Source organism: Pantherophis guttatus, chromosome 4, assembly GCF_059756535.1.
Source record: "Pantherophis guttatus breed Tessera chromosome 4, ASM5975653v1, whole genome shotgun sequence".
In the NCBI taxonomy this organism is placed as follows: domain Eukaryota; kingdom Metazoa; phylum Chordata; class Lepidosauria; order Squamata; family Colubridae; genus Pantherophis; species Pantherophis guttatus.
This window is the reverse complement of record NC_142066.1, coordinates 142,361,753-142,374,171: the sequence shown is the minus strand read 5'-3', so window position 1 is coordinate 142,374,171 and position 12,419 is coordinate 142,361,753. Positions and strand designations below refer to the sequence as shown.

The 12,419-nt window shown below is 35.3% G+C and overlaps 1 protein-coding gene across 14 annotated transcripts in view; it reads left to right on the top strand.

Moving 5' to 3' along the window:
* The window catches only part of PARD3 (par-3 family cell polarity regulator), a 650,052-nt gene that overhangs the window by 86,246 nt on the left and 551,387 nt on the right, over positions 1 to 12,419 (top strand). For all 14 annotated transcript variants that reach the window (XM_087893015.1, XM_087893013.1, XM_087893011.1 and 11 more), the window contains exon 2: positions 11,367 to 11,468. In XM_087893015.1, the coding sequence (XP_087749141.1) occupies positions 11,367 to 11,468 (102 nt within the window). The remainder of the gene's footprint in view (positions 1 to 11,366; positions 11,469 to 12,419) is intronic.

Here is a 12,419-nt window from a genome sequence, read left to right as displayed (position 1 = left end):
TGAGAGACTGAAAAAAAAAATGTAGCTGCTTTAGTAAACTGGCTCACTAAAGGGACTCTTGTGTAAAAATGTTTTTTTTTCCTCCCTGTCTTTCTATGGGTATGTGTGTGAGAGAGAGGTAGATAAAAGAATGTGATTTGTATAAAGCATGCAATTGTGGAGGATTAGTTAGAAAGCCCTGGTGGTACATTGGTTAGAATGTAGTACTGCAGGCTAATTCAGCTCACTGCCAGGAGTTCGATCCTGAGGGTGCTCATAGTTGACTCAGTCTTCCATCCTTCCAAGGTCATTAAAATGAGGACCCAGATTGTTGGGTGCAATATGCTGAACTGCTTAAAAGAGGGCTGTAAAGCACTAAGAAGTGGTATATAAATCTAAGTGATAATACAGGAGCAGGTTTTTTGCCCCTGTTCTTCCATTACTGGACATATAGCTTCTGGGTATATATTTTATACATATGATACATATGGTAAATACATACATACAGTATGTTCAAATAAATTATATGCCAAGGGAGGGAAGGGAAGAGAAGGGAAGGGAAGGGAAGGGAAGGGAAAGGAAGGAAGGGAGGGAGGGAGGGAGGGAGGGAGGGTCAGTGGGGAAGCTGGCAGGAAGTCAGAAGTCATTCCCATTCTCACTGCTTTTTGCCCACTGGGATTGTTCTGTTTCTCTGTTTAAATAAGAAGATATTTCTCAAAGAAAGTCCCAACTGGGCACAGATTATCTAGTATGCACTAAATGTATCTCCGTATTTCCAGCCTTTTTCTTGTACAATCAAACTATAGTAGATGACAGCATGTGCCTCAATAATCTTTTGACTTTTAATATTCTCATTTTTAAAATCTGAGTTTAAAGATGTATTAAACATGCTTTTAATACACTTGGCTAAAGTGAATGGATTGTCAACTTGTTTGGTCCAAGAAGTTGGTTAAATTAAAGCATATAGAACAACCTATTCATCCTGGCCTCTCAGCAGCTCCTTTTCATATACATTCACAAATAAGCAAAGAATTTTAGATACCAAAATGCATCCCCAAAATGGTTTTGGCTTATCTGCAGATGGCCTTATTTGAGAGTATATATAGCAAAACTTTGTAAAAGGACTTGTCTATTCTTTATATACGTTTGCTGATAACTCCATTCATAGTTAAGCTGACCTTCCCATTTTAACCAAAACACCATGAAAAATGGGTAATCTGTTGATTATCCATGGATAAGCGAATTATGAAAATTAAAATATAAAACATATTGAGAGCTGTCTTATTCACAGCGGAATATTTTTCACAGTATTTGAGTTAAAAACCCTAACCATAGATGGATTTATATGTGAGTATGTATGTGGTATGTTTCACACTATATATCAGGTAAAAATACGGAATTGAGGAATTTGGGATTTTTAACTGGCAGAACTGTAGTCTAAAACAGTAGGCAATAGGTATCCACTTGCTGTATACAATGGATATAAAAAATTTATACGTACCTGTTAAAATGCCAGGGATTTATTATTATTTTTTTGTAAGAAAAAGCTTCCATTTTGCCACCCTACCCCACAGCTCAGATATATGAAGAATACCGGAAATTGTTGTCACATGTAATACACAACCAGTATCTACCAGGAAATATCTGTAGCTCCTTTAATGTTGCTGTAGGCCTCTTGGCAGCCTCTCAACCAATTTTCTTGTTTTCTGATCTATTTTGGAAGAACAACCAGTTCTTGGAAATGTCACTGTTATGCTTTCTCCTCTTGTTGATGACTGTCTTCATTGGGTTCCATGGTATATCCAATGTCTTGGAAATTGTTTTGTGCCATTCTGTCTGATATCTTCTAACAATGAGGTGCCTTTAATACTTCGGAAACTCTTCACAGACTAGGCCTATTGCTGTAAGAGGCAACTCAGAAAAATCCTAGTATAACTTCTGAAGTTTATATGGGCTTGATTAGAGTCATTTTGATTGATGGCAGGTGTATACTATAATTTACCCTCAATTTGAATATGATTTGTTAATTCTGAACACAGCCACATTCCTACTGAAAAGCTAATGTGCACATTAAGCATGTTATTGTATGTTTTTTTTTATTATTTCTCCCTCCAAATATTTCAGTTTGTTTTTTAATTGTACATATATTATATTAGGGGTGAGAAAAAAATCTGAAGTGATGTATCTGATTTTTTTTTTTACATCTAAAAACCTGGCATTTTAATAGGTATCTATAGCCTTTTTATATCTAATGTATACAATGTTTGTGTACAGGAAGCCTTTGACTTACAACCATTCATTTAGAGATCATTCAATGTTACAGTGGCACTGAAAAAGGTGACTTTATGGCCAGTCCTCACACTTATAACCATTAGAGCATCTTCACAGGCACATGACCAAATTAAGGTAATTGGCAACTGATGTGTATAATGGTTGCAGAATCCATGTGGCCACCATTTGTGACCTTCCCAAACCAACAAGAAAATTGAATAGTGGGAGGGGAAGCTAGGTTCACTTAACCATGGCAAAAAAGGTAAAATTGGGTACAATTCACTTAACAACTGTTTTGCTCAGCAATGATAATTCTGGTCTCAATTTATGGTTTTAAGTTGAGTATTACCTACATCAGTGATGGCGAACATATGACACGTGTGCCAGAAGTGGCATGCAGAGCCATCTGTCCAGGCACGTGAGCCGTCACCTGTTACACTTCTGGCATGCTGGCCAGCTGGTTTTACCCCACATGGGAGTGCTGGAAACCGGAAGAATATCTGCCTGATGTGCATGTGCGTGCTGGAAAGATGATCTTCCAGTTTCCGGAATGTGCATGTGCACCAGCCACCTGGTATTATAGTTTCTGGCGCGTATTTGTGCACAAAGACCAGCTGGCTAGAGCGCATGCGCACACTAGAAAATGGAAGATCATGTTCCTGGCGTACGCATGAGCACTGGGCAGATGCTCTTCTGATTTCTGGCATGCGCATGCGCACACTCCCATTTCGGCACTCGGTGCCAAAAAGGTTTTTCCAACACTGACCTACATCCTTCAAAACTGATTCAGAAGAAGTACTTGAATGTTTTTATAAGCACTTCTCAACCTCTTGGTTGCGAATTAAAGTAGCTATATTCTTTTTCCAAGTTTCTATGGAAGGCTGCTTTAAGGGGTTAACTTTTTAAAGCATGCCAGATCTGGAGCACTTTTTCCAGTTAATTTTCAGAACCTGCACAGAACTAATATGAACAGAGTTGGATATTTATGGGCCCCTGTGTTTACTCACTCATTATTTTGCCTTCTCAGATTCTGCTTTCCAATGTTTTTTTTTTAATCCCCTAGGTTAATTTGGTAAGGCTCTTATAAATTTAAACTTTTATACAAGCTAAGAACTATGAGGGAACAGAGCAAGGGAGTTCCATCTCATAAGATTGAAGAATGATAACTTTGTTTTATAATCTGTTTTCTTTATGAGCATAAAAGCTTTCTTTTTCTACTTGTTTTCTTTTGGGCTCTGCCGCCAACAGTGAAGTGATTGGGAGGGAAAAATATGTACCTATACCACCTAGATCACATAGTACATTAAATATATCACGTACATACACACACACACACACACACACACACACACACACACACACACAGAGAGAGAGAGAGAGAGAGAGAGAGAGAGAGAGAGAGAGAGAGAGAGAGAGAGAGAGAGATTGTGAAGAAGAGTGTATCAAAAAGCTAGTTTCAATAGCAAGTTAATCTTAAAGGAACATAGAAAAGGTGAATATGTGTTAAAGTTAGTGATTTAGAGAAAATAAAATGTTTTGGATATATGTTTGGATGTTGGATATATGTTTTAGTAGCTGAATGATTCCTAATATATGATGCTCAGGTGAAAGAAACAAAACATGGGAATACCTTGGAATTTGAAAGACAGTTTGGTTGAGTGGTAAACTGGCTAAAAGCCAGGAGACTGTGAATTCTAGTCCCATTTTAAGCATAAAATCTGGCTGCCATTGTCATATTTAAGACCAGGATGGATAAAAATCAATGATTTTTTAAAAAAAATCAAAAAAATCAGATTTTTTTGATTTAAATCGGATTTTTTTGATTTAAACAGGATTTTTTTTATTTTTATCGAATTTATTTTAATAAAAAACTTTTGGGGTAAAAATCTATTGTAAGATAGTTTTCTATTTAAGATACATAAATAATTTAGTTTATTCAGCATGAAATGGAGCTTAGTTATGTAGCATGAGGCTGTATATTCTGCAACACTGGGACTATCGGTGAGTCAACAGTGGGTCAAAGGAGTAGCAGAGATGACAGTTGCTCTTTAAAAATTATGATTTAAATTGAGTTGATTTAAATCAAGCCTTTTTACTAGTAATTTAAATCATGATTTAAATTATGATTTAAATCAACTCGATTTAAATCAAATCCACCCTGTTTAAGACCATGCACTTTGGGCCAATCACCAGGAGTTCTAGTACCACTTTAGGCATGAAAGCTGGCTGGCTGATTTTGAGCCAGTCACAATCACAGAACTCACAGGAGACTGTAAGTTCTAGTCCCACTTTAGACATTAGGCTGGGTGACTTTTGGCCAATCACCGAGACTCTTAGTTCTAGTACCACTTTAAGCCTGATTTTGCTGGGTGATTTTGGCTGGGTGATTTTGAGCCAATTACCAGGAAATTCTAGATTCTAGTCCTACTTTAAGCATGAAATCTTGCTGCTATTGTCATATATAAGAACAAAATGTCCTACTTTAGGCATGAAAACTGACTTGGGTGACTTTGGGCCAATCACCAGGAGACTCTGAATTCTAGTCCCACTTTAGGCATGAAAGCTGGCTGGGTGACTTTGGGCCAGTCCCTCCCTCTCAGCTCATAATGTCAGGCTCATGTGACAAGCCAGTCAGTCAATTCCTGTTGCAATCAATAGATGAACAAGAGATGAACTTTTTATTGATCCGCCAAAAAGTGGACCTTGCACTTTGGGGGGAAAATGCTGTGGGAAGAATAATAAAAAGGTTATGATCTCTTTCCATGAATCCCAGCCTACTCCCCCCACATAATTTATCTCAGTGAAAACAACCAGTACTCTCTTTTAAAAACAAATCTGTGCATTTGCACTTGCCACTGTGTGCATACTTTATCATATGTTTTAATAATGACATTAATAAAAAAGAAAATCTGCAGCACCAGAGTTGGGAAAAGTTGTGATCATACAGTGAAGAACTAAAGCCTAAATATACTATACTGATTAAAATATAATAAACACGAATCCCCCAAAAGCATTTTTAGAGGCTTATGGTGGGAAGTCTGTAATAAATCATTTAACATTTCTGCATTTCCTTTATTGTTTTATGAGAATTATATTACAGTAATATTAAGACTTGGGGCAGATCCTATAAGATGTGCAAAGATCAATATATTTGCTTAATGTGCACAGTAAAATATTGCCTGAAACATTAGCCATGAGGTTACAAAGGATTACATTATCTATAATTCATCCATATCAATCTAGATTGATAAATAAAACAAGTATATGACAATATTTATGTGACGATTGATAGCAGGGCTATTACAGCAAATAAATTGGAATTGGCTGTTAATCTAGTTACATGCTGAAAAGGCCTTTGATAGGATTCAAATTAAATGTATAATGTATTCTGGTAAGGTTGGGATTTTCACTGTCTTTTGTTCATTGTACCGTATTACAATTTGGTATCTCCACCTAGTGGCTACATTTGTTAAAAACTGATTTGTTTCTCAGCCTATCAAGTTATATCGTGACACCCAACAATAGGATATCTTATTTCCCCTAATCTTCAGTTTGGTTCTCACATCTTTAGTTTGTACATTAGATTGTCTCAAGGTATTGTGCATTGGCACTCAACATTGAATATAAATTCTTCTTATGTAAACTATTAAAATTATGGCTAATGTCATAACCAAAGTGGTTGAAACTCATAACAGAAATAGAATTTATATTATTATTATACCATTAATAATACCATTATTATACCATTATACCATTATTATAGATTATACCATTAGCTGGAACAAATCTTATTTGTTGTTTTGGGAACCTGTTCTACCCCTAGATTACTATGTAGGATTAGGATTGCCAATTTTTTTAGAATACCTTTAAAATACTTGGGTTTATATTTTTTTCAAAATATGTCACCTTATATGTCTTAGTGTATATCGGTAATTTTGTTGGATATAACAAATTTAAAATCTTTTGCGGCAAGTTTAATGTTACAATTAATCTTAATGCTATCAGATTTTAGACCTCTGTATTAACATCTATATATTTTGGAACGAGACTTTTTATGACTTTGGTCTACTTGGAATGTAAGTATGTAATATATCTGAAATTGTGCGTGGTTTTAAGGACCAGGTATATTTAAAATGGTTCTTCATTTTCAACTTTGAAAGGTGCCAGGCATATAGTCTCAAGTGATAACAAATTACAAAATAGTAGGGTAGATTTTTAGTTTGAATATTGGGCCAAACAAATCAACACATTTGGAACAGTTGATTTCTAATGATTATGAAAATATTTTAGAGATAGTACAGGATGCTGAATATGACTCATTACAATATTTGTTTAGTGATATATGCAGTTGAAACTTACACTTTGGGCCAGATACTCTATCACCCTGTGAGGTAGTTGTAATTTTGCACAAGAATCAACAATTCAATTTTATTGGAAAATAGAAAAGATATGAGTTCATTTTTTGGATAATAGAATTTGAGCTCAAGAACATTCAAATTTCTTCCAATGCCAACGTTATAAAATCTGATGTCCACACCCTTTTAACTATTTGTTTAAGTGATCCAACAGACAATAACATTTCAATGAATCAATTACATTTTTAAACCCTAAAAAATATCTTTCACATTTATTTATAGACATAACCCACTGATTCTCCAGAATTGGATATCATAGGTTTTCACCCCCTAATTTAGATATATAGTAAAAGCTTTCAGTTGATGATTTTTATCATACTTATGCTTAAATTTTGTGTTTAAAACAGCGTTTTATAAGAATAATAAAAGGTAACAATTGTAAATAATTCTTTATAAATTTTTTAAATCAATATTTATTTTTAGGTTGGCATACTGCTATCATACATGTCATAGTAATTTATCATGGGTATAATGATGTTTCTAAACAGGAAGACAACTATGGTAAACTGTATTACCAGGAAATTGTGGCTTTACAGTAGTTGTTCCTTGCTCTGTGAACATTCCTGAATTTATATCCTCGAAGATTAGGTCTCCTACAACCTTAGTTAACCTGAGAACTTCAAAAGGTTCACCTGTATTTAAAAAAAACAACAGCTATTATATCCAACCAAATCTTTGTCAAACATGCTTTGCTATTGGCTCCAAGCACAACTGGTTTGTGATTAACTGTTGAAGAATGTGTTAGTTGCTTATTTGCTCCAATCTAACAATGCCCTTGGCTTCATACCATCTGTTCTATCTATGTCAAAGTTTACAAATGGATTCATTTGGTTAAAGGAAGAAAACAATTTCAGCAATATTGAACTGTAAGTCAAGTTCAAGAAGGGGAAGGCATTTTTTTTTCCTCTCTTGTTTTGATTCTTTTGCCTAGAGAAAACTATTACAACCTTTATTTTTCCATGCCCATAATTAATTTTGAACTGGCATTCCTAACTAAGCTCATCCTTTTGATGCTGCATGGTTACTGAAGTCTTGCTCCTGCTTGGTTTCAGTCATCCGTACTGGGCTCCTGTCAGTCTCTATCACCGTCAAACTTCTGATGCCTGATTACAGCCCAGGGAACTTTCATGGCAAGTTCAGCCAAGTTTTCTTTTATAGCTGGTTATGCACATGGGATGACAAGCTACTGTTGAGTTACATAGGTAACCTACTCAGCTGACTTATGAACGAGTCATTTTCATGCACAGTGTTCCATGACATCAGGGGTGTCGAACTTGCGGGCCGGATGCGTCACTTGCTGGCCACGCCCACCTCTGTTTTAGCAAAAGGGGAAAAAGTCGCGATACATCATGTGAGAACAATGTAATGATGCGAGTTTGACACCCCTCCATTACATGCACACACAAACTCTATCTCTAAGGTTTATTTATTTTTTATTTATTAAATTTATATGCCGTCTTTCTCACTGTTGAAAGAACTCTGGGTGGCTTACCGAGTGATAAAAAGGATAATGTAAAAATTAATAAAGCTAAGAGACATTGAATAAAGATTAGAATAGGGGTCTTCTTTCTACATTGTCATTACTATTGGGGCCTCAAGCCAGCTGGTAATGCCAGGTTTTAGGATTCTTCCAGATGGCCAGAAGAGTGGGGGATGATCTCCATTCCTGTGGGAGAATATTCTAAAGGTTGGTGATATTCCTAGCAGAAAAGGCTCTTCTGGATCCTGTCAGTCAACATTCTTTGATAGATGGGATCCATAGCAGGTCTCTTTTGATGGAGTGGGATCCCCTCTTTTGATGGGATAAAATAGGCCAATCCCATTGGGATGTGACTGTTTCTCAGATATTAAGATGGCCATATCTGAGCTCTTAAAAATGTTAGTAGATCTTAATATGTCTAAGGAAAAAATTAAGCCCTATTTGTTTTTCTGAACTACATTGCTTTATAGAAAAGGCTTGGGTAGATCATCATGGGATTAATGCTTCATTTAAACATATTTTTATACAAGGTCCTCTAATTGTTCCTTTTAGGGGGGAAGGCTTTTCATGTATTGAATAAACTTTGAGGCAAGGTTTAATATTCTGATTTTTAAAAAACTGTAGTTAGATGAAAGTAGACATCTAAACGAAGAAACTTTTCTTCATCTTTAGATAGACCTCTAAACGAATTTTCTTAAAACCTGTTAGTAGGTAGAAAAACTCGAAAGTTGTCCTGCTACATTGGAATGATAAAAATATAACTACGACTACTCAGCGGTTTACAGAATTTACATTGTTTGCAACATTAACACATTGCTTGTTGATATATGAATTATAATGAAATATGGCAAAGATTCACTAAAATAGTTCAGATTAATTCAGATTAACAGAGTTGGAAGGGACCTTGTAGGTCATCTAGTCCAATCCCCTGCCCAGGGGAGGAGACCTGCCAAGCAGGAGACCCTACACCATTTCTGACAAACGGTAGTTCAATCAATCTCTTCTTGAAAGCCTCCAGTGATGAAGCTCCCACAACATCCGAAGGCAAACTGTTCCATTGATTGATTGTTCTCACTGACAGAAAATTTCTTCTGATTTCTAGGTTGAATCTCTCCTTAATCAATTTCCATCCATTATTCCTCATCTGGCCTTCGGGTGCCTTGGAAAATAGCTTGACCTCTTCCTCTTTGTGGCAACCCCTCAAATATTGGAATACTGCTATCATGTCTCCCTTAGTCCTTCTCTTCACTAGACTAGCCATGCCGAGTTCCTATAACCATTCTTCATATGTTTTAGTCTCCAGTCCCCTAATTTATTTATTTTATTCATTTATTTTTATTTATCAACTTCTATTTTATTTCTTTTACTTACATTTTCTATATTGTGTGGTATTTTATCAGGGAGCAGAGGAAGTAAGAGGGGAACTATTCCCAAGGATCCTTTGTTATATTCCATCACTGTATTCCATTTTGAAATAGGGGATGCTTTCTCAAAGTAGGCATTGTTTTCTTGGACAGTGGAGGTGACTAGCTTTATTATAGCTTATTTCTAATAGTTCCCTCGGTTTAACTAACATTTTTGTAAGGCCTACTTTTATAAGACTCATTTGTTCAGTATCTGATAGAATACTGAATGAGTTAATGAAGTTGGTTCTGAAGGAGTCTTCTAAAAAAATTCATAACTGGAGGTTTTCAAGAGGAGATTGGACAGTCCTTTGTCCAGAATTGAATAGAGTCTTCTGCCTGAGCAGGAGTTGGACTAGAAGACCTCCAAAGATTCTTCCAACTCTGTTATTCTATTAAAACTCACTTGCTGTGGGAGGTCCAGGTGTCATATTCAGCCTATCTCTGCTCAAGGATAGTGGTGATAGAACAACCTTGGATTTACTAAACTTTAATTCTTCAGAAAACCAACTTGCTGTGTGACATCCAGGTGGTTTATGAATGCTATCTCTACTCAAGGACAACGTTGATAGAATATCCTTGGAGTTATTAACTTTTGTCTTAATTGTGTTACAATTAAATTTTAAAGTAGAAGAACTTCTATTTCCAAAATGAAGGGACTAACTCCCCCTGTGGGAAAAGCCTGTAATGGGAAGAGTTCAAACTTGTGTAAAAAAAATGCCTTCATTTTAAACAGCATGCTGGCAATAGTAAGATGTTTGGGAGAAAGGAGTGTATATTTAGAGTCTGTACTGGATGGGAGCCAGTTATGCGGAATGTCTTGTAAACTTGATTATGTGTTGCGATTTTCTGTTTTCTGTTCTTATTTTTTTAAAAAATTCCTTATAACCTTAGTTTATTTTTTTTTATCTTTCTTTCTTTTTAATGTTAGAGATCATTTTCTCTTTTTAGAGGTATTTCCCTCTTCTGGTTCTTCAGATCGTTGCAATGAAATATGGCAATCCTAATCTATGCTTGGTTCCTGAAAGAGATGCTGTTTAGGAATATGGGAGTAAACATTTTTTGCTGGTTTCAGGTTACACACATTCACTTTTAAACTGTCACTGTGGTAGGATCAAGTATTTTCACACGTCTCCCAATTCAATCCTTGATTTTTTTCAATGAAAGGAATTTTAATACTTGGAAACTTTGAGGATCCACTACCACTAATGTAAATGGTGTTGACATAGGTAGCAATAGAAATAGCACTTATATATCACTTCATAGTGTTTTACAACACTCTCTAAGCAGTTTACAAATGTCAGCATGTTGCCCCCAACAATCTGGGTTCTCATTTTACTGACTTTGGAAGGATAGAAGGCTGAGTCAACCTTGAGCCAGTCAAGATCGAACTGTTGGCAGTGAGCAGTGAGTTAGCTTGCAATACTGCATTCTAAACCACTGTGTCACCAAAGCTCCTCAATGATCAATGCCATGGTGGCGCAGTGGTTAGAATGCAGTACTGCAGGCTACCTTTTCTGGCTGCCGGCTGCCTGCAATTTGGCAGTTCGAATCTCACCAGGGTCAAGGTTGACTCAGCCTTCCATCCTTCCGAGGTCAGTAAAATGAGGACCTAGATTGGTGCAGGCAATATGCTGACTGTGAAGCAGTATATAAGTCTATTGCTATTGCTATCAATGCAACTGATTTATAGAAGGCAACTTTACTTGGAAGGCATGAAAACTCATTGTTGGGAACTCCATCAAATAAGCAATAGCTATTGATTCATAAGTCATAGATGTTTAGTGATATCTAATGGTTTCATTTTTGTGTGTGCAGGATCTAAACTACTGGATACAGGTGCATCGTCTAGAACATAGTGATGGTGGAATCCTAGACAGTGATGACATTGTCCGTGACGTGGCTGATGACAAAGACAGAGTAAGTATTAATACTTCAAAGAAGACTATTTCTTGTATGTGAGCAGTGAGAAATTATTGATGCTAATATTGTATGAAGAACTGGAATACTTTACCTGAAAAGAAGGTAACATTGAATTTAAGACAGTCCAGCTGAGTAGAAACCATGTTTATTAGTTTACTGTATTTTTAGCAAATCTATCATGCTTCTCTTATTTTACAAATTAGTTGAGTAATAAGTCATAAGTAATAAGTTTTCCAGATAAATAAAGAATTGGGGGAAAATAACATTGTAGCATTTGAAGCAAATAACTTGGAATTGACAAAGAGATCAGTTGCTAAGTAATATTTTTTATGATGATGCTTGTTCTAATTAAAGTTATAAATAATCTGAAGGAACAAAATGAATTAACAATGTGAGACAAACATTTAGAAGTTCTACTCAAAGCCACATTCTTAAGAGAGAACTATAAAAATGTTCTTTGGAAATAAGTACTTTGTTAAACTTGAAGGATGTCTCTAAAACTTACTTTATTTCACTGCATTGTATGATTAATATTTCTACAGCTACATTAAATATTCAACTTCAAATATACATTATCTTGGTAGAATGGAAAATCTTGACAAAATATTTTGATTGTATTTCACATGTATTTTGACATAGCGGATTTAATTTGACTGTAGCTTGAAGCTTGAAGCATTCTGACTATAAAAAAGTAACCATTGTCATGTAGAAGATTATTCAAGAAATTAGCTTATTAAATTACAAAAATGTATAAAATTTTCTATGATATTAAATGTTTTAAGACAATATTAAGTAATGTTATTATTATTTTATTATTTGTTAAATTAATTTGCCTCCCTATTTTACTGTGGGATGGACTACTCTAGACAGCTTATAACAATAAAAAGGAATAAATGAAGAGTGCAAATTGAAATAAAATAATAGAACAATAGAATAAACAATGAAAAA